The 27220-nt window shown below is 45.6% G+C and overlaps 1 protein-coding gene across 1 annotated transcript in view; it reads left to right on the forward strand.

Moving 5' to 3' along the window:
- RIPK2 (receptor interacting serine/threonine kinase 2) overlaps positions 1–26948 on the forward strand; it is a 42551-nt gene extending 15603 nt beyond the window's left edge. The window contains exons 6-14 of the mRNA XM_023744834.1: positions 8630–8787; positions 10151–10200; positions 12645–12806; positions 18179–18264; positions 21653–21739; positions 22684–22777; positions 24155–24304; positions 25033–25406; positions 26317–26948. Of these exons, the coding sequence (XP_023600602.1) occupies positions 8630–8787; positions 10151–10200; positions 12645–12806; positions 18179–18264; positions 21653–21739; positions 22684–22777; positions 24155–24304; positions 25033–25370 (1125 nt within the window). The 3' untranslated portion in view covers positions 25371–25406; positions 26317–26948. The remainder of the gene's footprint in view (positions 1–8629; positions 8788–10150; positions 10201–12644; positions 12807–18178; positions 18265–21652; positions 21740–22683; positions 22778–24154; positions 24305–25032; positions 25407–26316) is intronic.
- The last annotated feature ends 272 nt before the right edge of the window (positions 26949–27220 follow it).

A 27220-nucleotide genomic window follows, 5' to 3' on the forward strand; every position in this document is an offset into this window, starting at 1 on the left:
TATTGTATTAATTTTTTACAGAGAGGAAGGGAGAGAGATAGAGAGTTAGAAACATCGATGAGAGAGAAACATCGATCAGCTGCCTCCTGCACACCTACTGGGGATGTGCCCGCAACCAAGGTACATGCCCTTGATCAGAATCGAACCTGGGACCTTTCAGTCCGCAGGCCGACGCTCTATCCACTGAGCCAAACCAGTTTCGGCCTTTTAGTTGTATTTTTGAAGTGGTTGTGCGAGACAGCAATTTCCGGTGTTTACTTATGCCGCCATCTTGGTTTCTCTCTCTATTTTTCCCTTTTAAAAATCAGAATGACTTTCACTTTTCTCATATGCTATCCCACAATGAACACTGATAGTACTGGGAAGTATTTGCAAATTCTCAAGAACCTGAAGTGTATATAAAATGCCCAAGACTTGCCCTAACCGGTTTGGCTCAGTGGATAGAGCGTCGGCCTGTGGACTGAAGGGTCCCAGGTTCGATTCCAGTCAAGGGCATGTGCCTTGGTTGCGGGCACATTCCTGGTAGGGGGTGTGCAGGAGGTAGCTGAGCGATGTTTCTCTCTCATCGGTGTTTCTGGCTCTCTATCCCTCTTCCTTCCTTTCTGTAAAAAAATCAATAAAAAATATATAAAATGCCTAAGACTTGCATTTTATAACCATTTCAACCTCCTTGGACTTGGCTTTCTGCGTCTCAGTCCAGAGAAAACAGAAGCAAAGTAATAGGCGATCACCTTTCTCTTCTTCATTGATTAGTAGAGCACTCTTGGTCTCTCTTTGATATGAATAGAATGTTTAAATAGTTTGGCTTAATGTATTTTTGTGATTTTTAATTAACTGTAGCACATAAAGATAGAACTGTGACTTTTCTAATACTGTTCTTACAAATTAGCAACATTCTCTCGTATGTAACTGTGTGTCTTCACTTTTTATTTTATACATGTCCCTTAAAAGCAAAAAGTCAGCCTGACCAGTGTGACCCAGTGGCTGAGTGTTGACCCATGAACCATTGAAGTCATAGTTCCATTTCCAGTCAGGGCACATGCCTAGTTGCAGGCTCGATCCCCAGTAGGGGGTGTTCAAGAGGCAGCCAGTCAATGATTCTCATCGTTGATGTTTCTATCTCCCTCTCTCTCTCCCTTCTTCTCTGAAATCAACAAAACCATATTTTTTTTTAAAAAAAGCAAAAATTTCTGCCCTGGCCATGCTCAATGGTTAGAGCAGTGATGGTGAACCTATGACACGCCTGTCAGAGGTGACACATGAACTCATTTTTTTTGGTTGATTTTTCCTTGTTAAATGGCATTTAAATATATAAAATAAATATCAAAAATATAAATCTTTGTTTTACTATGGTTGCAAATATCAAAAAATTTCTATATGTGGCATGGCACCAGAGTTAAGTTAGGGTTTTTCAAAATGCTGACATGCTGAGCTCAAAAGGTTCACCATCACTGGGTTTGAGCATCAGCCCAAGGACCAGAGAGTCACAGGTTTGATTCCCAGTTAAGGGCACATACCTGGGTTGCAGGTTTGATCCCCAGCCTGGGTCGGGGCACGTGCAGAAGGCAACCAATCAATGTGTCCCTCTCACATCAACATTTCTCTCTTTCTGTCTCTCCCTCCCTCCCTTCCACTCTCTCAAAAAATCAATGGAAAAAATATCCTCGGGTGAGGACATTAAATATATATATTTAATCCTCACCCGAGGATATTTTTTCCACACACACACACACACACACACACACACATACATACACATAAAATAAAAGTAACAATTCATCATGACTCACGAAAATGTAAGCATTATCAATCTACTTATCTTCTTGGAAGGACCTTTAAATGAAGTGCAAAACATCTGTAAAAGTACTTAATAAAATTAAATGTAAATTTACACCTTTTTACAGATTTTTTAAGTACAATTTCTTACTGGAATGCTAACCAGAAACATAGTATCTAAAAGAAAAATGTTGAAGTGTGAGAAGAACCAAGATGGTGGCATAGATAAATGCCTATACTCGCTGCCTCCCACAATCCATCAAAATTACAACTGAAATACAGAACAACTATCATTCAGAACCACCTGAAAGCTGGCTGAATGGAAGTTCTACAACTAGAGAAGTAAAGAAGAAAGCACGTTGAGACTGGTAGGAGGGCAGAGGTGTGGAATGGGCTGGTCTGACACCATGTGTGTGCCATTTCTTTAATTGGGAGGGAGATCATCTCAATGGAGGCCTCCCTTGAGGAGCAAGGGGTCCTAGCCTCACACCAGACCCCCAGCCCAGGGTTCCAGAGCTGGGAAGAGAAGTCCCTGTAACTTCAGGCTGTAAAAACCAGCAGGGATTGTGGCTAACGGACACGGAGGCCTTCTCCCAGACAGGTATTCTTGCAGGGGTCATTGTTCTTGTGCTGGGACCTCCCCTATCACAGGTCTGACCAGCAACCATATGGGAGTCTCCATCAGCCTAGAGCACACTGTTTGCTCTGCCCTTGGGATTCCTTGAGACCCTGCCTCATCCAATTCACAGCCCCACCCAAGCTGTTTGGAGCAGCTTTTCCATATGAATGGCCTGTCCTGGCTCAGGCTTCAGACTTTGCTAAAATTTCTTAAACAAGCTGCAACTGGTGACAGCGTACCCCAAGCCTATCAATAAAAGGCCCAAGACCTGCCACTAACACCAGCCTGCCTTGCTTTACAGCTGGGCCTCCAAACCCAATACAAACTGCAAATAGCCACCATTTGCAGATCCCTCTGTAGCTCCTGCCAGGGGGCCCCAGGCAGTGGCTGGCTTTGCACCTCCCTGGTGACCTTAGAGCAGGGGTGGGCAAACTTTTTGACTCGAGGGCCACAATGGGTTCTCAAACTGGACCGGAGGGCCGGAACAAAAGCATGGATGGAGTGTTTGTGTGAACTAATATAAATTCAAAGTAAACATCATTACATAAAAGGGTACAGTCTTTTTTTTTTTTAGTTTTATTCATTTCAAACGGGCCAGATCCGGCCCGCGGGCCGTAGTTTGCCCACGGCTGCCCTAGAGCCAGTGCACCCATGGACAGCTTCAGACCATAGCAGATTACAACTCTACACGTCCACAAGTGAGACTCTCAAGGGGCAGACTCAGTGAGCACCAAAGCCCCACTGAAGCAAGTCCTGCCCCATAAGGGTGTCTCCTGCACAGCAGCTCTCCCACTGTAGTTGCAGCTGGTCCTCATAGCCAATTGGACTGGGAGGTCAATCCCTCCCATTGACGCCAACAGCAGTCAAGGCTCAACTACAACAACACTGTGCACACAGTCCACATAGGGTCACATCCAGAGTGCTTAGCTCAGGTGACTGGGGAGGCTGAGCCACTGGGCCCTACAGGACACCTACTACACAAGGCCACTCTACCAACTCCAGGAGACACAGTAGCTCTACCTCATACAAAGAACAAAAACAGGGAAGCAGCCAAAACGTGGAGACAAAGAAACATGTCACAAATGAAAGAAATGGAAGCAAGCAAACTACTGGATACAGAGTTCAAAACCATAGTTATAAGGTTACTCAAGGATCTTAGTGAGAATACCACAGACATGAAAAAGACCAGTCCGAAATTAAGCCTATACTAACCAAAATAAAGAATAATTTACAGGGATCCAACAGTAGAGTAGAGGATGCTGAGAATCAAATCAATGATTTGTGGAATATGAGGAAGCATAAAACACGCAATCAGAAGAGCTTAAAAAAATTCCAAAAATATGAAGATAGTGTAAGGAGCCTCTGGGACAACTTCAGGGGTACCAATATTTGCATTATGGCAGTGCCAGAAGGAGAAGAGAGAAAGCAAGATATTGAAAACCTATTTGAAGAAATAATGAAAACTTCCCCTACCTGGTGAAAGAAATAAACTTACAAGTCCAGGAAGCACAGAGAACCCTAAACAAGAGGAACCCAAAGAGGCCCACACCAAGACACATCATAATTAAAATGCCAAGAGCAAAAGACAAAGAGAGAATCTTAAAAGCATCAAGAGAAAAGCAATTAATTGCCTATAAGGGAGTGCCCATATGACTGTCAGTCAGAAACTTTGCAGGCCAGAAGGGAGTGGTAAGAAATAGTCAAAGTGATTGATGAATAGTAAGAACCTACAACCAAGATTACCCAGGAAAGCTCTCATTTAGAATTGAGGGTCAGATAAAGAGCTTCACAAACAAGAAAAAGCTAAAGGAATTCATTACCACCAAACCAGTACTACATGAAATGTTGGACACTCTTTAAGAAAAAGAAGAGACAAAAAATATGAAAAATAAAATGACAACATATACCTATCAACAATTAACTCTAAAAATCAAAATAAATGAATAGGAAATCTAATGCACAAAATAAACCAGTGAATAAAATAGAAGCAGAAGCATGAAACAGACTGACGAATCTCAGAGGGAAGTGGGGAGGGGGTTAGGAAGAGATTTTTTTTATTTTATTAAATCTTTATTGTTCAGATTACATTTGTTCCTCTTTTTTCCCCCCCATAACTCCCCTCCTTCCAGTTCCCGCCCCACCCTCCGCCCTCACTCCCCACCCACTGTCCTCATCCATAGGTGCATGATTTTTGTGCAGTCTCTTCCCGCATCTCCCATTCCCCTTTCCCCCCCAAGAATAGTCTGTCCATTCCCTTTCTATGTCCCTGATTCATTATAATCACCAGTTCATTCTGTACATCAGATTATTTATTCACTTGATTTTTAGATTCACTTGTTGATAGATGCATGTTTGTTGTTCACAATTTGTATCTTTACCTTTTTCTTTTTCCTCTTCTTAAAGGATACCTTTCAGTATTTCGTATAATACTGGTTTAGTGGTGATGAACTCCTTTAGCTTTTCCTTATCTGTGAAGCTCTTTATCTGACCTTCAATTCTGAATGATAGCTTTGCTGGATAAAGTAATCTTGGTTGTAGGTTCTTGGTATTCATCACTTTGAATATTTCTTGCCATTCCCTTCTGGCCTGCAAAGTTTCTGTTGAGAAATCAGCTGACAGTCGTATGGGTACTCCCTTGTAGGTAACTGACTGTCTTTCTCTTGCTGCTTTTAAGATTCTCTCTTTGTCTTTTGCTCTTGGCATTTTAATTATGATGTGTCTTGGTGTGGTCCTCTTTGGATTCCTTTTGTTTGGGGTTCTCTGCGCTACTTGGACCTGTAAGTCCATTTCTTTCACCAGGTGGGGGAAGTTTTCTGCCATTATTTCTTCAAATAGGTTTTCAATATCTTGCTGTCTCTCATCTTCTGGCACTCCTATAATTCTGATATTAGTGCGCTTGAAGCTGTCCCAGAGGCTCCTTACACTATCTTCACACTTTCGGATTCTTTTTTCATTTTGCTTTCCAGTTGGGTGTTTTTTGCTTCTTCGCATTTCAAATCTTTGGCTTGATTTTTGTGCTCCTCTGGTCTGCTATTGGGTATAATATTCTTTATTTCAGTCCGTGTATGCTTAATTTCTAGTTTCTTTATCATAGCATCGAGGGTTTCATTAGTTTTCGTGAGGCTCTCCTCAAGTTTATTGCAAGCCCTCAAAATTGCGTTTTTTAGCTCTATATCCTCCATTTCTGTCATGTTTTTTTGTCTCCGCATTTTTTATGCTTTCTTGGTGCACCCCCTTGTGGTCTTTGTGCACAGTCTTGTTCTAGTTAAGCCTTGATTGTTGTAGTTAATACTAGAGGGATTTGACCACCAGGCCGACTGGCTGTGAGAATCAGCTGTGTGGAAAACTTCTGTCCTCTGGGGAGGTGCTAATCTAGCCTTTGCCTGAGGCGATCCGGCAAATGGCTCTGCGCAGGGCTTGGGCGGGGTGGGCTCAACAGGGCGGGCGGAGGGAGCAGTTATGGCTGCTCTCAGTCCGTCCCCAGGGGCTCTGCCTCTCTGTCCCAGCAACCGCTGCAAACCTCGGAGGGACAGTCCTGCTTCTCCCGTTTGAGTCCTCAGACAGTCCTGCTTCTCCCGTTTGAGTCTGGGTCCCTAGAGACTCGCCCGGATCTGGAGCTCAGAGTCTGAGACTCCCTCCTGATTGAAAACGACAACCGCGCCCTCAGCCACCACCCCGCTTTGCGCGCGCACCTCCGTACCTTTAAATTTTCCACACTGCGCCTCCTCTGAGCCTCGGAATGCTGTTGTCTTTCCTTCTAGTTGAAGAGCCTCTCCTCAGTCAGCCTTCCTGTGGTTCTGGGTGATGTCCGATCCATCTTTTAGTTGTATTTTTGAAGTGGTTGTTTGCGGCAGCAGTCTCCGGTGTTTACCTATGCTGCCATCTTGGTGGTCTCAGGAAGAGATTAACCAAAGATCTTACCTGTGGACACAGACTGTAAGGTGGTGAAGGGGCGGGGTGGGAGCTGGGGGGAGGGGGACATCTGTAATACTCTCAACAATAAATATTTTTTAAAAGCAAACAAAAATGTTTACTACTATTTAAGCTCAATTGAGACTTTTCTACTTTAAAAAGTATACATTCCATTTGGTTATCTGTTGGTCAGGTGTCCATTAGGGCGTCTTAGATACAAATGAAGCAGTGACAGGCATCTTTGAAAAGAAAGTGTGTGTGTCTGCGGTTCTTTCTGCCCTCCCCGGAGCCAGAGCACTCAGGAGCTTCCTCGCAGCTTGTTTTCCTTGCACAGAAGGACAGAATGTGTGAATGGAGGGAGCTGATGCAGTAGGCTGGCAGGGTTGTGGCTGATAGTCACGAGTAGTATATTTTAACGTTCTCTAGTTTGAGAAGAATACCTTTAGCTTGGAAATGCATGTGGAGATCCTGTGTAGGGGGGATCCTGCTGCTCTGTCTGCGTGGCTGAGGGAGGGGTTATCAGGCCTCGCAGAGCTGCATTCCTCCCAACACATGCTCCCCCTTTTCCTTCTGCTGGAGACCCAGCCTACGAGACTTCCTTTCATCTGAGACGCTGTGTGACAGGAAGGGGAGACACCTGGTCCCGTGTGAAAGCCAATCTCATCAGCGAGGAACACGTCTCCAGGCTAGGGGGGGAAGACAAAGATGAGGCCGTGTGTGTAGAGGAGCAATGGGAAACAAGCTCAGGCTGTGCTTGCTCCCAACCCACCCAAGCCAACACGGAGACCAGTTTGCAAATTAGGGCTCAGGTATAAATGAGGCTACACCCTAGCTTTTTAAAGCACTTTTCTCTCTGCACAAGGCTAAACTTTACTGGTCATAGAAATGCTTCTTATCCTGGCAGATGTGCACCGGGAGTAGTGTTTTGCTTTCAGAGGTGGAGGGAGGAACAGTTTCAGTACCAAGTGGGATGGAGTGGATGTGTGCTCCCTGGTGCCCTCTCACTCAGAGCCTTAGCCTGGCTCTGTGATTGGTGGTACTGTGTGAACAAGAGCAACCTTTAGAGATGGATTCCTGTGATGAGCACAGCAGCAATACCTATTCAGCCCGTTCAGTTTCCTCAGTACAACCCCATGCTCTACAGCAGTGGTTCGCGACCCCTTTGGCGGTCGAACGACCCTTTCACAGGGGTCGCCTAAGACCATCCTGCATATCAGATATTTACATTATGATTCATAACAGTAGCAACATTACAGTTATGAAATAGCAACAAAAATAATTTTATGGTTGGGTCACAACATGAGGAACTGTATTTAAAGGGCCAGAAGGTTGAGAACCACTGCCCTACAGAGTTATTCCTCCCAGTTTACAGATGGGTCATCTGAGGCTCAGAGAAATTTTAACACTTGCTCTTGTCCAACCCTCCCTCTTTGGAGTGGGACCATATTTTATCTCCAATTCATCTACACACTGAACAAATGATTTCTTCTGTTAAAACTGGTGAAAACATAGGCGTTAAACAGCAAGCGCAGTAGAGTCCTGGCTGGAGCTGCCCACTGCTCCTGGGAGCTCCGCAGCGTCGGGTCTAAAGACCCACAGCGATGCTTCAAGGCCACAGCTTCTCACCCACTGAACTTGTTTCTGTTCTTATCGTTTGTCTTCCATTTTTAAAAAATAAGGTACCTTTTAAATACTTAGTTGTCAGATATAGTGTGACACATGCAGGGGATTTACAAGCAGCATAAAACTGAAGGACAGTCAGAAGCACGGGCTGTCAGTGGCGATTCTTGAGGTGCTCCTTGGCATGGACATAATGTTTTATGTGCTAACGATACTGCTGCCCACAGACGTGGTTCATTTGAGAGTAGGCATAAGTCATAGAATAATGAACTGTACATTGTAGGGATTCTGCTTTTTTCAAAATGCAAGGATGCTATTTTTAGAACATTATAAATAAGAACATATAAGCCTGAGTGATAACAGCTTGAGTGACACTCCCATGTGATGAGCAGGTTCGCTCTGTGAGCTGCAGGTGGATTTGAAAAGCACGTGTATGAAGCTGCTTGTCAGAAACAGTAAAGTGTTCACTGTGTACACTCACTCAGAATACAGGTAAAATACTCCCCTTCCTTTTCTAGAAGCCTCCCTTTTGAAATCTGTAATACTGTGCTAAACTTCACTCAGGTATACTGCTTCTAGCGTGATTGGGCTCAGCACTATGGAATCCAAGAACCTGGTGGAGTATGTAGAAATAAAACAATATATGTAATATTGTTTAAAGAGAAAACTTTAAATTCGATCACTCATTCTTTTCCCTCACAGATCGCAGATTTTGGTTTATCGAAGTGGCGCATGATGTCCCTGTCACAGTCGCGGAATAGTAAGGCTGCCCCGGAAGGCGGGACCATCATCTACATGCCGCCCGAGAACTACGAGCCGGGGCAGAAGGCGAGGGCCAGCGTCAAGCATGACATATACAGGTGCGGCTGCTGCTTGCTCAGAGCTCACCGCTCTGAGAGCCAGAGCAATCAGTCAGCATTTTGAAGCTGCATTTTAAAGTGTGATTTTTATTCTTTCCTACATGTGGGAAAATAAAGTAGAGCCCACAGTGACTAGTATTTCTGAATTTAAAGATGCCTTGCTTTAAGCCACATTTAGATCCTTGAAAACATTTTGAAGCACATCTATTGTCCTGTCAATTTATAATGTAACTAGAGGCCCAGTTCATGAAATTCGTGCACTGGGCGGGGGGTGTCCCTCAGCCTGGCCTGCACCCTCTTGTAGCCCAGGACCCCTCGGGGGATGTCCGCGTGCCAACTTAGGCCCGCCTAAGCCGGCAGGCAGACATCCCTCTTGCAGTCCGGGACCCCTCGCTCCTTACCACCCGTCTACTCGCTGTCCCTTACTGCTCAGCTCGCTGCTCCTTAGCGCTGCCACAGAGGCAGGAGAGATTACCACCACTGCTTGCCAGCCGTGAGCCCAGCTTCTGGCTGAGCAGCGCTCCCCCTGTGGGAGCACACTGACTACCAAGGGGCAGCTCCTGCATTGAGTGTCTGCCCCCTGGTGGTCAGTGTGCATCATAGCGACTGGTGGTTCTGGTTGTTCCACTGTAATGGTCACTTACACTTTTATTATATACGTGCTCCAGGGTTTTATCGCACGTGACTTTGATGTAGGTGGGGGAGGGGACTACCCAAGAAAGCAGAACAAAGTTCATGAAAAAATGACAGCCTTTTTTATTGCTCTCTATTTTGTGTGAATAATAAAATCCTATAATTAGAGGGTATAGCTTATCTAGGTGTTTAAGAATGATTATTAAATGATTCTTAAATTATTTTTACATATAACTTCAAGTTTTTATAACAGTAATTTTCTAATTTTTCAAATTAAGATGAATTCCCTTTCTTTTTTTAAATCCACACCCAAGGATATTTTTCCATTGGTTTTTAGGGAGAGTGGAAGAGAGAGGGAAAGACAGAGAGAAATATCGATGTGAGAGAAATACATCAATTGGTTGCCTCCTGCACAAGCCCCACCCAGGGCCTGCCAGGGAGGAGCCTGCAATCGAGGTACGTGCCCTTGACCGGAATCGAACCCAGAACCCTTTGGTCCACAGGCCAATCCTCTATCCACTCAGCCAAACCGGCCAGGGCAAGATTAATTCCCTTTCAAAACAAGCTGAATAATCACCATCTTGGTTGTATATGCTGATTCTTAATACAGCAGCTCACTACCTTATCACTTTCAAAAACAGTATCTCCACAGTCAGCTTTTGGGTTTGGTGTTACAGTTTACCACGCAGGGCTGGTTTGTAATCTACTGTGTACATTTTACATTCAACAGCTATGCAGTCATCATGTGGGAAGTCTTATCCAGAAAACAGCCTTTTGAGGGTGAGTTGCCCTGACCTCCTCCTCAGTGATGTCCTGCTGCTGGGCCACATGCAGAATGTCTACGACTCATCTACATTAAATCTGCCCACCAATCATTTTGTGGAAAACACACTAAAAAAGGCATAACAACTCACCGTGAATCCATTGTACACTGAGAAGCATACTAGATTCAGGATCAGGAAAATTAGATTCTCATTCTTGCTCTGACAGTAATTAGTTCTATCATCAAGCTATTAAATTTCTTGAGTCTTCAGTTTGTTCTCTATAAAACGAGGATTTTTAATTCCTATTCCTAAGATTCATTCCAGCTATAAAACTGTTCATATGAAAAATTAATTAGTGTCCCATATAAAGACTAGAAAACACTAAAGAATAATTTTTAAAGTTTCTGAAAATATTATTTCTTAATGTTTTTTTTTGTTAACCTTCATGAGAGCATATTTTTTCCATTGCTTTTTCAGAGAGAGGAAAGGAAGGAGGGGGGAGGGAGGTAGAGAGACAGAAACATCAATGTGAGAGCGACTCATTGATTGGTTGCCCATATGAGCCCTGACTGGCGACAGGGAGCAAACCCACAACCCAGACACATGCCCTTGACCTGGAATCAAACCTGTGACCCCGCCTGGCTGGCGTGGTTCAGTGGTTGAGCTATGACCAGGACGTCACAGTTCATTTCCTTGTCAAAGCACATGCCGGGGTTGTGGGCTTGATCCTCAGTGTGGCGTGTGCAGGAGGCAGCCGATCAATGATTTTCTCTAATCATTGAAGTTTCCATCTCTCTCTCTCTCCCTCTCCCTTCCTCTCTGAAATAAATGAAAAAATATATATTTTTAAAAACCCACGACCCCTTGGTGAAATAGCTGATGCTCTAACCATTGAGCTGCCAGCTGGGGCCATTTCTTATTTCGAGGTTTATATAAGTCACTTGCTGTACAGCAGACAACCTCAGGGTCTCAGCAGCTTACAAAACAAAACAGTATTTCTCAGTTACATTGGATGCTAGTTGCTGTAGCCCAAGCATGTCAAACTCAAAAGGCTAACATGGGCCAAATGAACAAGGGTTAAGTTTATGTGGGCCGAAAAAAACAAAAGCTTCAATTTTCATAGAAATATAGTTTATTTCAATAGAGACATGCTGAATACAAAGGGCTGAAATAAATGAGTCATCGTTCACATAAAATAATAGAACATTTTAATAAAATGAATATTTTCTTGAACATTAACTTACCAGACACTGAATAACTACACAAATTAATAAGCGTAACACAAATAAACCTATTTTTCTAGTTCTCCAAAAGCGAAATTTCCTGTTGCATGCACCAAACAAGTCAGTCCAAGACTAATGACGTGGCAATCCGCTGCTAAAATATTCGCTGCCAGTATTAGTGGAGAGAAATGGTGCGCCTGCACATTGGGTGCATAAGGGAAATGAATGCAACACGATTATAGCAAACGTTGTAGTTTGTTATTAATAAGTAGAGACCCGTTGCACGAAATTCGTGCACGGGAAGGGGGAGGTTGTCCCTCAGCTCAGCTTGCGCCCTCTTGCAATCCCTGACCCCTCAGGTAGTGTCCCTAGGCCTCACCAGTGTACAGGGCCTTTCGGGGCTTTTCTTTCCCTGGCTGCAGCAGCTGGCCCCGCCCCCACCACTGTGGTGCTGCCCCACCCCCGCCACCGGTTGCCTCCCTCTGCAGGCAACAGGCATGAGATGCGATCCCTTGGCTGCCCTGGGCCTCCCTCTGCAGGGTGATCACTGGCCGGCCCTGCTCACCTGCCACAGAGCCAGCCGGGAGGCCCCGCCCACCTGGCCAGGGTTCCAGGACTGATCACTGTGCAGAGGGTGGCCTGGGCCTCCTCCTGTGGGGCAATTGTGGGGTGATGGTGGGGCCCCCAACCAATTGCATCGCACCTGCCTTGGCTGGCTTGGCACCAGTGCGTGTCATAGCGTGATCGCCCGGAAGGTAGTCAGAATGGTCGTTCTGTTGTTCGGTTGTTCAGTCGATTTGCATATTACACTATTATTATAGATTATGTATAACAGGATATTGTAAAAATTAAGTTATTAAAACGTTTCTTGCATACCGTTGTGTTGACTGAGCTGCAAAAATATTCGTTGTGGGCCGCATGTGGCCTGCAGGCCATGAGTTTGACATGCTTGCTGTAGCCCTTCCTGGGCCTAATAAGTTGAGCTCAGCTCAGCACTACTCACGGCCTATTGCCCAGATCAATCCCACGCCCAGCGCAGTGCAGCAATGCTTCACACTCCTCGAAGGAACCAGGCAAGCCCGCAATGGCGATGCACCTGTTGCTTTAGCAGAAAGGGCAGTGAATTAGTCCTAAGACTTTTAAGAGTCCCTCATTTTCACTTGGTTGGCTTTAGAATGCATTTAGCATACTGGATCATAAAAAGTCTCTAATGAATGACGTATATTTGTTTCGATAGATGTCACCAACCCTTTGCAAATTATGTACAGTGTGTCACAAGGACACCGACCCGACACCAGTGAAGAGAGCCTGCCACCTAGTACCCCTCATCGAGCGCGGATGGTCTCACTCATCGAAGGCGGATGGGCACAGAACCCGGATGAACGGCCATCCTTCCTCAGTGAGTCACACCCTGAGTTACAAGCAGTTCAGATACTGTGAATAAATGTTCCTTGGAGAGTTATACAAGTTAGATGGCAAGCTCAAAGTTACTGTTTTTATTTTCTCCCCTCTTGTTATTCACAGCATTTATAAAAGGGTCACTGCTTCTGGAGTGGAACTGAGACTCCTAATAGAAAAGAGAACTCTGAAAGGGTAATAATCCATTCCTGAAGCCTCAGATAGCTCCTGCGCGCCTGCCTGGTGCCACGCGCTGAGGTGGCGCTCAGGGAACAAAGTAGTGACCATGACGAAGTCACTCAGTCCCTGGAGCTCACATCCAGTTGAAAGCAGAGAAGTAAATAAATAAATAACCAAGCCAGACATGGTTCCAGTCCTGTAAGGCAGTGAGCAGGGACAGTAGGTGAGGGAGGGAACGAAAGCCCTTTATTGGGGAACAAGTGTGAGAGGTGAAATTCGAAGCTTGAAGAGGAGGCAACGTCTTAAAGCTGAAGGCAGGGTGTCTCAGGCAGCGGACACAGCCAGGCTGAGCGCTGGAGGGGAGGTCCGTGTCCTGGAGGAACAAAGGAAGGCCTGGGGCTGGCGGACGTGAGCACGGAAGGGAGTAACATGGGATGCGCGTGGAAAAGGGAGGAGAGGCTGCCTCTGTCATGAAGGGTTGGCTGTTGTTCCCAGGAAGTGGGGAGCCATGGAGGTGTGTCTCATGGGACCGAGCTGATACACTGTGAGTTTAGAAGTCACTCCTGCTGCTGTGTGGCCTGAGGCAGAGACCAGCCAGGAGACCAGACAGGAAATGAGGCCAGTTGAGATCTGCCTGGGAGGCAGAGCGCACCTCAGGCATTGCAGACACAGGAGGAGGCCTGCCTGACCCCTGCATGACCTCGAGGCGGAGCTCTAGGGTGAGACCCAGGCAAGATCCATAGAAGAACTGAGACTTGGCCTTCCCAGAAATTGAAAATTTTTACATTTCAAAGATTTATAAAAAGTAAAAAGACAAGCCACGCACTTGGCATATTCATTCCAAATAAGCAATGAAGTCTATTTTCCATTCAAAACTTATGTCCATTGCTCATCAGCATTATAGTAAAACATCAAAAGCTGCTAAAATAATGGGCTGACATTGTATCTCTTATTTCCCACAGCTGTGTGGGAGGACACATACCTCCTTTGTCCCCAGTGCCTCGCCGAAGTAGTTACTTCTCTGTTTTCTGAAAGCCCTGGCTCTTCTGCAGATCATGCACCAGGCAGCGCCCACTTCCCTATGCACTTCCTGGGTTTCCTGTTGCTCCCTGAAGCCTGGGGCGACAGCTAACTGACTCCCACACCCTCAGGGGTCAGGGCTTTGGCCCCTGGAGGAGCCCTTGAGCATCTCTGGCCTTCTGTGTGCTTTTCCTCTCTGCCTGTGAACTGTCTGCCTGGTCCCCAGGCTCCACCTCACTCAGGTCCCTCTCTCAAGGCACTAAGCCTGCAGTCCTAAGGCTCCCTCATCTGTTTCTCTGTTTCTCCTCTCCGATCATTGTCCTTTGTTGCCCGATAGCTGCTGTTTTAAAAACCACTCTTTCACCCGGCCGGTGAGGCTCAGTGGTTGAGCATCAAGCCATGAGCCAGGAGGTCATGGTTCGATTCCCAGTCAGGGCACATGTCCAGGTTGCGTGCTCGATCCCTGGTAGAGGGTGTACAGGAGGCAGCCAACCAATGATTCCGATCATTGGTGTTTCTATCTCTCTCCCTTTTCCTTCCTCTCTGAAATAAAAAATATATATATTTTTTAAAAACCCACTCTTTCATACATTTTGTTTGGCCTTTTTGTTTTTTTCAAGCAGGAGGGTAAACCGTCCCTATTACTCCATCTTGGCCAAGTGGAAGTCCCTGGTTTCTCTTTATTTTATTTCATTGTTTTAATCCTTACCAAGGATATTTTCCCATTGATTTTTAGAGAGTGGAAGAGAGAAAGACAGAAATATCGATGTGAGAGAAACACATCAATTGGTTGCCTCCTGCATGCACCTGACCAGGGCCCAGACCAGGGAGGAGCCTGTAACCGGGGTACGTGCCCTTAACCAGGATCGAACCCAGGACCCTTCGGTGTGCAGGCTGACACTCTATCCACTGAGCCAAATCAGCCAGGGCCCTGGTTTCTCTTTCAATCAATGGCCCAAACTGGGCACTAAAACTGCTTCTGAAAGATCTGAACTTTCCCTCTGAGGCACCCGCTGTCTTGAGGGGCGGGGCTCCAGGGGCTGCTCCCGGAGACTCGGTTCTCAGAACCAACACTGTTTTCGAAATAATACAGGGACACGCTTCCCTTTTACTCATCCTTCACGAGTGGATTTGCAGAAGCTAAACAGGCATGATGATATCATTGCTCTCACAGATAACGCAATGTGTTCTCATATACTCTTGTTTTAAGCTTTTCTGTTTTAATTTCTCACATACTAAATATCAGGAGACATGGCCACATGTACAGAAGCTCTTGGGGTGCTGGGTAATTTTGAAGAGTCCTGAGCCCTAAAGGCTGGAGAGTTGCTATCTTAGATGATCATCCTGATGTCTTCTCTTCTCCAAAGTGAAACTCTCCTTGAAACTTTCCCTCTGGTGGTTTCAAGACACAAAAGAATACATCTCTTCCTCCATCGATTCTCTTCCTCCCTCAACTTCTAACTGTCAGAGCCTCAGCCCCCTCCAGGTCCTCGTCTCCTTGCACCATACTCTTCCCAGTGTGGTAGGCCTGCTGTGGCCCTGTCCACCACCTCTGTGTGAGTGACACTTCCCGCCATGGCCCTGTCCACCACCTCTGTGTGAGTGACACTTCCCGCCGTGGCCCTGTCCACCACCTCTGTGTGAGTGACACTTCCCGCCGTGGCCCTGTCCACCACCTCTGTGTGAGTGACACTTCCCGCCGTGGCCCTATCCACCACCTCTGTGTGAGTGACACTTCCCGCCATGGCCCTGTCCACCACCTCTGTGTGAGTGACACTTCCCGCCGTGGCCCTGTCCACCACCTCTGTGTGAGTGACACTTCCCGCCGTGGCCCTGTCCACCACCTCTGTGTGAGTGACACTTCCCGCCGTGGCCCTATCCACCACCTCTGTGTGAGTGACACTTCCCTCCGTGGCCCTGTCCACCACCTCTGTGTGATGCTCAGTTTTCTACCTGGAGCGCTGGGCAGGTTCATTTTCTCCTAGTGATGATGGTAATTCTGAGTGTTCCCACACGTGGGCCGCCGGGAACATTGCTGCTGTGAATGCTCACCTGCCCATCTGTGTGAATGTGTTTCCATTTCTCTCAGTAACTATGAGTGAAATTGCTCAGTTTATGATAAATGTATCTGCCATTTTTTAAAAAAACTGCCAAACTTTCACAGTGGCTGCATCATTTGTGTTTCCATCAGCAGCGGGAGGGCTTGAGGTTGTGTCTGCATTGCTGTCAGCACTTGCTGCTGTCTGCGCTTTAATTGCAGTTCTTTTCGTGGGTATGGAGTGCTATCTCATTGTCGTTTTAATTTGCATGTCCTAATGACTGATGATGTTAAACCTATTTTCATGTGCTTTTTACTCATTTGTATCTCCCCTTCGGTGAAATTTAATTTTTTGCCCATTTTAAATTGGGTCATTTGTCTGATTAAGCCACCCAGCGTTCTTTGTATATTCTAGACGCAAGTCCTTCAGCAGACACGTGATATGCAGACGTGGTCTGTCAGTCTGTGGCCAGAATTTCATTTCTCTTAATAGTGTCTCTAGAAGAATAAAAGTTTTCAATATTTTGAAGTTCATTTGCCAGTTTTGTGTGGACCCTGTTTTTAGGTCATAGCTAAGAATTCTGTGCCCAGCCCAAGGTCATGAAGACTCTCCTATATTCCACTTAGGTGCATGTCCGTTTCAGGTTAAGTCCACATTTGTTGTGGGTAAGAGTAAGTTTATCTGTGTCCCTGTGGCTCTCCGACTGTCCCAGCGCCACTGGTTGGAATGACGATCCTGTCCCCGTTAAATGTCCTTTTCAATTTTGTCAAAAAGCAGTTGACCACAATTGGAAGGATTTAACTTTAGACTCTCATTCTGATTCTGTTCCATTGATCTAGATGCCTATCTTATTTTTTCCATCTCCCTACTCCCCTCCCCTTTCGCAACCATCCGTTTGTTCTCTGAGTCTGTTTCTGTTTTATTTCTGGATTCCCCATATAAGTGAAATCATATGGCATTTGTCTTTCTCTGTCCTACCTATTTCACTCAGCATAAGACCCTCTAGTCCATCCATGTTATCTCAGATGGCAAGATGGCATTACTTTGTATGGCTCAGTATATGCTTTCCATTGTGCACTGTACCGCAGCTTGATCCCTTTGTCTGTCAGTGGACATCTAGGTTGCTTCCATGTCTTGGCTGTTATAAATAATGTTGCAATGAACACAGAAGTGCACATATCTTTTCAAATTTGTGTTTTTGTTTTCTTTGGATAAATATCAGAAGTGGGATTGCAGAGTCATATGGAAGTTCCATTTTTAATTTTTTGAGGAACCTTCATACTGCTTTCCACAGGGCTGCACCAATTTACAGTCCCACCAACAGTGCACGAGGGTTCCCTTTTCTCCACATCCTCACCAACACTTCCTATATGTTGATTTTTTTCTTTTTCTTTTTTGCTATTTGTTGATTATTGATGATCAACATTGGTAGGTGTGAGGTGATGCCTCATTGTGGTTTTAATTTGCATTTCCATGGTGATTAGTGATGCTAAGGATCTTTTCATGTATCTATTTGTCATCTGTATGTCCTCTTTGGAGAAATGTCTGTTCAGGGTCTCTGCCCATTTTTCAGTTGGATTGTGTTAAGTTGTGTGTGTTCCTTATATATTTTGGATATTAACCCCTTATTGGATAGATTATTTGCAAATAATCTTCTCCCATTGAGTAGGTTGTCTTTTCATTTTGTTGATGGTTTCCTTTGCTGTGCAAAAACTTTTCTGTTTATGTAGTCCCACTTGTTTATTTTTGTTTTTGTTGGCCTTGTCTGAGGAGACATGCTTGGCCTGGGGCCTTTTAGAGAGAAGTATGGGGCATGCTGAGGCTAGATGCTGCTTCTTTAGGAAAATCTGAATATTAAAAAGATATTGCTAAGACTGATATCAAGGAGTTTATTGCCTTTTTTTCTAGGAGTTTTATTGTTCTAGGTCTTATATTTAAGTTTAATCCATTTTAAGTTTACTGTTGTTTATGGTGTATATATGATATCTTTATGCCTGTAATAAAGTCTGTTAAGACAGTTAGTTTTCATTCGTGGGAAAAATTGACGTAGGGCCTTATCAGTTAAATATTAGCATTTATATTATTCAATTTAATGACTAGATGCAATCTGAACTCTAATTTTTTTCTTATTTAGAATGTTTAATAGAACTTGAGCCAGTCCTGAGAACATATGAAGAGATAAGTTTTCTTGAAGCTGTTTTGCAACTAAAGAAAACAAAGGTAAATAATTGCTAAATGAAATGCTAGAAATCAGACTTTAAACAACTATATGTTAGTCACGGAGACATTCGATTTAGTTTGTAATTCTTACCTGTGTACTTTTCACAAGTATAGGCTATAGTATTGGGGCGGAGCGTTTATGAGAGGTTATAAATGCTCTCCTTCTGTCACTGAAAGGCTTTTCCATGCCATTCAGATGGCCATCTCCAGATTCCAGGCATTTCCAGAACTCCTATATGTTACATTTTAATATAAAATGTGTCATGACACTTCTCCAAAGTGGACACACATATGGCCAAGAGACATGTGAAAAAAATGCTCAAAGTCACTGATCATCAGAGAGATGCAAATTTAAAAAACAATGAGATACCACCTCACACCTGTCAGAATGGCTGCCATCAACAGATGACAAGTGCTGGCGAGGATGTAGAGAAAAGGGAACCCTCGTGCACTGCTGGTGGGAATGCAGCCTGGTGCAGCCACTGTGGAGAACAGTATGGAGTCTCCTCAAAAACTTAAAAATGGAACTGCCATTTGACCCCGTGATCCCACTTCTAGGAATATATCCTAAGAAACCAGAAACACCAATCAGAAAGAATATATGCACCACTATGTTCATAGCAGTGCAACTACAATAGCTAAGATTTGGAAATAGCCCAAGTGCCCATCAGCAGATGAATGGATAAAAAAGCAGTAGTAATTTACACCATGGAATACTATGCAGCTGTAAAAAAGAAAGAACTCTTATCTTTTAAGGATGGGCCTGGAGAGTATTATACTAAGTGAAATGTTAGAGAAAGATAAGTATCACATGATCTCACTCATATGTGGAATCTTATGAACAAAATAAACTGATGAACAAAATAGATCCAGAGACATGGAAGCATGGAACAGACTGGTGAATTCCAGAGGGAAGGTGGGGGTGGGTGACTAGGTGGGGAGTGATTAACCGGGGAACTTATATGCAAATATGGACACAGACAATAGAGTGGTGAAGGCCTGGGAGGGGCAGGTGCGGGGTGGAGGGGTTCAATGAAAAAAAGAAAGAAACATGCCCAGCCAGGTGACTCGGGTTGAGCATCCACTTATGAACCAGGAAGTAACGGTTTGATTCCCAGTCAGGGCACATGCCTGGGTTGCGGACTGGATCCCCAGTGTGGGGTGTGCAGGAGGCAGCCGATCAATGATTCCCTCTCATCATTGATGTTTCTATCTCTCCCTCTCCCTTCCTCTCTGAAATCAATAAAGATATGTATATTTTTAAAACCAACAAAGTGGGCATCTGTAATACTTTCAACAATAAAGAAAAAAAAGAAAGGAAAGAAAAGAAATAAGAAAGAAGGAAAAAAAAAGTGTCATGAATGCCAGTGTGTACAATGAATTCCGTAAATCAACTTTTTAATCCACATGTTATTTCCCTAAAGTCTTCAGAGTAATAGATATCTGGTTTCTTACACTTCTCTTTGTCCAGTGTTCTCAGGCTTTTCTGTGATTTATGGTAAGTTAAGCTGTAGGATTTTTATTAAGTGTATTTTATTTTGTGTATTATTTGAGGATTAATACACAAAATGTTTATTTTTTAAATTGCTTTTTGATTTTGTTATCCTACTCACTTGATGTTGCGTAGACCAGTCTCTGTTGATGTGGATCTAGGACAGTTGTCTTCCTGGCTCTTGCAGATCAGAAGAACTGAAGGGACCCAACACTGCAGGGTTTTCTCAACATTAAAGTTGTTTAAAAGCCACTGTAGTCCTTTCGGGGGCAGAGTAAGCATAGTTTAGCACTTGTTGGGTTTCCTTATGTTGCCTTTGAAATATGATCCAGTTTGCAGGATTGATTGACACAGCCTCTGATGTAGAAGGGACACGCATAAAGGAAACGGCTTCCCTTAACCAAACTAAGAATTGATGGGGACAATACTAGTTAGTGCCTGAGTGTTTTAAGGCACTAACAGCTTAACTTACTATAAATCACAGAAAAGCCCGAGAACACTGGACAAAGAGAAGTGTAAGAACCCAGATATCTATTACTCTGAAGACTTTAGGGAAATAACTAACGAGAAACTGTGTTAATCCTTTTGATAACTTTTCACTGACTTATCCACTTCTGAGTAGGTACAGTGTTTTCCAGAACATTCCATCTTATCCACTTCTTAGTAGATACAAACTTCAATAGCATTTCTTTTTGCTTTATCTTTTCAGTTCTTTCTTTCCTCATAACTTTCTCTTCTTCTAAGCAAGGTGTACAGAAGGATCTGCTTTCTTGGCTTTAAAGTAGAAAAGAACCATTCCAGTTCCTTCGTCCACAAACAACTTATATTAGGATCTATATTTAAAACTGTTAATTTTTAGAAGTTCTGGCTTTTTAAATAAAGTAATATAAGTTATATAATTTTAAATACTTGAATATCCTATATAATAAAAGGCTAATATGCACATTGACCGAACGGTAGGAATGACCGGTCACTATGACGCACACTGATCACCAGGGGGCAGATGCTTAATGAAGGAGCTGCCCCCTGGTGGTCAGTGTGCTCCAACAGGGGGAGCGCCACTCAACCAGCAGCCAGGCTCATGGCTGGCAAGCGCAACGGTGGTGGTGGGAGCCTCTCCCACCTCCACGGCATCACTAAGGATGTCTGACTGAGCGGACCTAAGCCATCAGTCAGACATCCCCCAAGGGCTTCCGGACTGCAAGAGGGCACAGGCTGAGCTGAGGGGACCCCCCTCCCCAGTACATGAATTTTGTGCACTGGGCCTCTAGTCATTTAATAATAGCATCACTTTCATCATTCTTTTTAACTTACTGTATTGTTTTCACTTAGGGTTGTTATAGTTATTCTTTACTTTTTAAAAAAATTTTTATATTGCATGGCCTGTGTGTCTCAGTGGTTGAGCATCAACCTATGAACCAGGAGGTCATGGTTCAATTCCTGGTCATGGCACATGCCCTGGTTCCAGGGTTGATCCCCAGTAGGGTGTGTGTAGGAAGAAGCCAATCAGTGATTCTCTTCCATCATTGATGTTTCTCTCTCTCCCTCTCCCTTCCTCTCTGATATCAATAAAATATATATATATATATATATACACACACACATACACACACATACATACATATATTAATCCTTATATCAGTACTGTGAAACTCGTAGGGCAGGATCTTGTTGCCATCGCACTGGTAAGATCACGGAGGTGCGTGGATGTCAGTGACACAGCACCCACACAGCCAGCCCATGGCGGGGCCAGGAATAGAATATAAATTTAATAAGATTTTTCATAAAGAAATTGTTGAAAACAAAGATCACCATTTAGGATAAGCTGATTTGTTAAAGAATTTTACTCATGTGATTTGTTACTCCAGTTAAAGCACATGTATGTGTCCGCTCCAGGTGCAGAGCGCTCTGAGTGCTGTCCACTTATGTGACAAGACATCGGAGGCATCTCTGAACCTCTCTCTAAATCACGGTCCACAAGAGGTAAACAAAACTTATGTTGATAAACTCAAAATCTGAGAATCTGGGAAAGTCATCCAATCTAACTCCTGGGGAGGTGCTGGGATCTGCCCATGGCCCAGGGCCGTGCCCGGCTAGAAATCCCTCATCCAGCCCCTGCTCCTTGCCCAGCCAGCCCTGTGGTCTGTGTGGCGCGCTGTGTCCCCATGGATCGGCATGGGGGACGTTGCTCTGGTGGTGCTGGGCCCATCCTGACCGAGCTCTGCACTGTCCATCTGCCTGTCCTTCCCTCTCCTGGGAGGAGCGGAAGGGAAGTGCCACTGCGTGGCTGCGAGTGAGGAAAGGTCTCCTGCGGGGCATCCACTCGGGCTCACTGCATCTCGGTCATTTCTCTTCAGAAAACGTATGTCCACTTTACAGACTCAGAAAAGGCCTTCAGAATGAACGCTACAGCACAGCACATGGGCTTTCCATCTGCTGTACACACCGTCTCCGCTCTCAGAGCCACGTGCACACTGTAGACATTAAGGACAGATAGCACCGGCAAAGCCCGGCACCCGAGGGCGGAAGCCTGGTGGAGGCGCATCCATACTCCACCACTTTTGTGGGCCCCATGGGGGTGGGGCGTGGGCAGAAAGAGGAGGCACCTGCTCTACATCAGCAGGAACCAGAGTTGCAGATTTCAAATTTCTCATCAACTGTACAGAGCCTCTAAGATCATATAGCAAATACTGGAAAAGTTATCATTTCTAATATGTTATCATTCACCCCCCCCCAATTTAAGTTGATTTTAAAAATCAGGTTCTTTGTTTATTTGATATATGTGGCTTTTTACTTTGTAAGGTGTAACTGTCGTTTTGATTCTTTGTTTATAATAAGCCACAAGCAAGAACTGTTTAGAAATTAAAACTGTATAACTTTTGAATGATTTTTCTTTAGCCTAAATCGTGTGTCCCTGTTCACCTCAGGAATCCTGTGGATCTTCTCAGTGTCATAAAAATAGCGGCTCTCCCGGAACCGCCAGATCCCTGTGCGCTCCTCAGCACGATGGCCTTGTGTCCGGTACGTACGGTTTGTCGTCGGTTTGGCTTACAAGTTTCCACTTTCTTTCAAGCTGATATTCTTGCAAACAATCACAGTTTGTGTGGCACGTGTCTCCCATTGGCATCCATGACGCATGTTCACAAAGGGACAGACAGTACAGCGTCCTGGGATGTTCAAGAGACCCCTCCCGTGTGAAAGGCATGCTGCGGGGCAGCACAGGAAAATACGGACAGTCTCTCGGGAGAAAGAGGAGCAGTGTGTCTGCGTGTGCACAGTGTGGCCGCAGCGGGTGCAGGGGAGGTGACAGAGCTGTGGGTTGGGGGAGGGCGTCTTCACAGCAGCCTGAGGGACTCTGGATCCATGGTCAGGAGCTGCACGTCCGCGGCTGGAAGCAGGTGTTTTGATCAGTGTTTTCCTGTTGCTCTGCTCGGCTCTGCCATCACGAAGAACTTGCTGGTGGAGGCTGAAGCTGTCGTTACAAAGGGTGGGTATTGGGTGGGCATTCCAGGCCGAGCGACAGCATCGGGGCTCGGATTCGCAGGGCAGGGCACATGGACGGGGAGGCCAGGTGTGGCGAGGCTGACCAGGGTGGGGAGCCACCACTGCACGCTTCTGAGCAAGGGAGTGACGGAATGAAATCCTTTGCTTTAGGAAGAGTCGTTCTGGCCGGACTCTAGGCTACTTGGGGAGAGCAAGGAGACGAGGTGGGGGAACAGCTGGGAGACTTGGTCTGTTGCTGCAGCACAGCCACAGCGGGGGGCTAGGAGGCGTGACCAGAGCACAGGAGGGGGTGGGTGTGTTGTCTCCGATAGGGTGAGGCCCCTGCTCACTGGCAGGAGCGACAGAGAAGCCGGAACTGGGAGAGCATTGGTGCTAGTCACTAAAACGGGTTTTGGAGTTAAGGTGAGCAGTTAAGTTTTTAATGTTTTGTAACGAGGTGTTCAGCAGCATGCATGAGGGCGCTGTCCAGTTGGCTGCTTAAAATGTGAGACCGAGGTTCCATGAAGTCAGAAAAGGTAATTACACGGATTTGGGAAGAGGTGACCGCTGAGGCCTGCGGTGGCGAGGGTAACCAAGGAGAGCATAGGAAACACGTCACACACCGAGTCAGAGGACAATTCAAAGTGCGGAGACGCAGAGGAGGGAGGGGCGACATGGAGAAGTAAAATCCCATGATGTGTCGCTTACATGGGACAGACAGACAGCGAGAGTGTGGCAGGACATTCGGTGTGACCCTCCTGGTCCAAGAGCAGTTACTTGCAGAATCAGGTGGACACGCAGCGCGAGCAGCAGTGCAGTGGACACTGCGTGCCCTCCCCTGTGTGGCCCATGCTGACAGCTGAGCTGCAGGAGGAACTAAGGATATCCTCCCCCAGTAGCAACATTGTCTTTCAGGAAAAACCCCGGACCTCTCCACCCTGCTTCCCCGCCCGGCCAATCACAGCTGGGATGACGTGTCTGCGGCTCAGACGGCCCTGATCTGTGACCACGAGACTGCCCCGCGCTCATTGGCAGTACACCCCCTCTCCGCCGAGGGGAACTCAGGTAATTCCTGCTGCCAGACACCTCTCCACTCTGCCCAGTAGGTCTGCCACATCAGGGCTACTGTCTTCACTCCCCCAGTGTGGGGAACACGGACATTCTGAAGTCGGGAAGCACTTCCAGCCCCAGCACCAGGGGCCATGCGGTCACAGCTCAGGGTCATGCGGTCACAGCTCAGGGTCTGTGCGGTCACAGCTCAGGGGCCGTGTGGTCACAGCTCAGGGGTCGCACGGTCACAGCTCAGGGGCCGGCGTGTGGTCACAGCTCAGGGTCATACGGTCACAGCTCAGGGGCCGCGAGGTCACAGCTCAGGGGCCTGTGGTCACAGCTCAGGGGCCGGCGTGTGGTCACAGCTCAGTGGCCGATCCCTCAAGGTCTGGGGAGGGGAAGGCGGCTGGGCACAGGTGTGACCAAATACGTTACTAAAGGCAAAGTTGCTTTTGTTTATCTAACAAACATGCAGGTATCTTTTACACATTTTTTTAAACCTAGAAAATGGTTTTGTCCCATGATTTATAGCAGATAAAAAGGAGTGCTTTCCCAGGAGGGAGGAGAAGAAATAACTCAAATATCTGTTTCCTGAAAATTAACAGCATCTCCCCAAAGTACTGGTTTCCTATTAGCACAGTCACAGTAAAGCAGATTTTATGCCTCCTCATTTCTTTTCCATCTTGTTTTCTTCCTTGCACGTGTCTGTCCTCACCTTTTACCTGTCCCCCGGCTCTGTGCAGAGCGATCGCAGCCTGGGGTGGCCCAGCAGTGGATCCAGAGCAAAAGGGAGGATGTCGTGAGCCAGATGACCGAGGCCTGCCTCAACCAGGCGCTGGACGCCCTGCTGTCCCGGGACCTGATCATGAAGGAGGACTACGAGCTCATCAGCACCAAACCCACGAGGACCGCCAAAGTCAGGCAGTTACTGGACACCACTGACATCCAGGGGGAGGAATTTGCCAGAGTCATAGTGCAGAAGCTGAAGGACAACAAGCAGATGGGCCTCCAGCCCTACCCGGAAATACTGCCGGCTTCTCGGTCGCCATCGTTACTCTTATTTCACAATAAAAGCTTATAGGGGACTCTTTTTCAAGAACAGTCAGCTTATTAAAAGGTATTTTATATTTCTCTTGCCCTGATCAGATTGTTTTTATGAAATCCATGTGAGTCTTAGTAGCTTCAATGAAGTTTCTCCTTCAGGTAAATATTAGTCTTCTCCATGACATTACAATCTTTTTAAAATTAAAATAGTAGAAAGTATGCATTTTGCTACATAGTTCAATTTTTGTCTCTTTGGTTAATTGAAGCTTTTTTTTGGTTTTATTTATTTTTATTGATGTTAGAGGGGAGAGGAGAGCGAGAGGGAGGGAGAAACATCGATTGGTTGCCTCCCATTCGCACCCTGACTGGGGATCGAATCTGAAACCTAGGTATGTGCCCTGCCTGGGAATCAAACCTGCAGCCTGTTTTTGGTGCATGGACCAGTGCTCCCACCAGCCGAGCCACCACCCGGCTGGGCGGTTGAAGCTGTTTTCCAGTGTAATATTGTGCACTTCCTGTACACGGTGATTGTTGGTATCAGGCGTGTCCATGGAGGCACCTCACGTTCACTCTGGGGTCTGCATGGCTTGTCTGTGCTGTGTCTGGCGTCTGCACTGCGTCCTCTACACTCACCAGAGAACATGGCCTTCTGACCGCCGTCCAGCTCATGTCCTCTCCCACAGGCTGTGCATTAGATTGTTGTCCAGAATACGTTTTTGTTTTTAATATATTTTTATTGATTTCGGAGAAAGGGAGAGGGAGAGGGAGAAACATCAATGATGAGAGAAAACCATTGATCGGGTGCCTCCTGAACACCCCACACTGGGGACCGAGCCCGCAACCCAGGCATGTGCCCTACCAGGAATCAAACCGTGACCTGCTGGTTCATAGGTCGACACTCAACCATTGAGCCACACTGGCTGGGCCAGATTATGTTTTTAAATGTTATTTATTGAATTCTTCTTTTAAAACTTGTTTCACAGGTAAAACAATACAAAGTATATAAAGAAAAATATTGATCTTTCAACATATGTTTCTACCTCCATTTCTGACCTCAGCCAACAACCTGGGCATGGACAGGTGCTGGTTCTTGCCTCCTCCCGGAGCAACCTCCTCGCCCATCCTTCTTAACTGCTGCGTAATACCACCAGGGCACCTATTTTCTTTTCCCTTTTTTTAATGTGTTTTATAGATTTTTAGAGCGGAAGGGAGAGAGATAGAGAAATAGCAACATTGATGAGAGAGAACCATCGATTGGCTGCCTCCTGCACGCCCCCTACTGGGGATCGAGCCTACAACCCCGGCATGTGCCCTGACCTCTTGATTCCTGGGTTGATGCTCAACCACTGAGCCACACTGGCTGGTCGGCTTTTTAATTTTTTTTTTTAAGATATAGTGTGAGTTCTTTTTTGGTTAATTGGGTTATGTCACTAAGTGAAAATGTACAAGGAATAATGCCCTTTTCTGAAAATGTTTATCAGCAATGTCAGCAAACAGTGTGAAACAGGACAAATTCGAAAGCACCACACCCACAGTGTGAAAAAATGAGGAAAAGCAGAAATGACTGATGGCGTTGAGGCAACAAAGTATTTTATTAAAATTATAAGAGTGTGTATTTCCATCTCCATGTTGGAGCTTGACATTCACCGGTGGTGCCTCGAGAAAATGGAAATTAACGTGAGAGACGGTAGCAGTGTGTGAGTTGTCTGTTATTACGCCGATCATTTTTAAAGTGCGAGGATAAAGATTCAATTTGAGAAATAAATTGAGAAAAAAAGCGTCTTTTCTTTTGAAGGTTTTCCCCTTTCTGTATACATATTCCAGAATTTTAATTATTTTAAATCTTGATGGTTTCCAATTGGCCTTTATATTGGTTTGATGATGTGG

Source organism: Myotis lucifugus, unplaced genomic scaffold (genome assembly GCF_000147115.1).
Source record: "Myotis lucifugus unplaced genomic scaffold, Myoluc2.0 scaffold_490, whole genome shotgun sequence".
Classification (NCBI taxonomy): Eukaryota; Metazoa; Chordata; class Mammalia; order Chiroptera; family Vespertilionidae; genus Myotis; species Myotis lucifugus.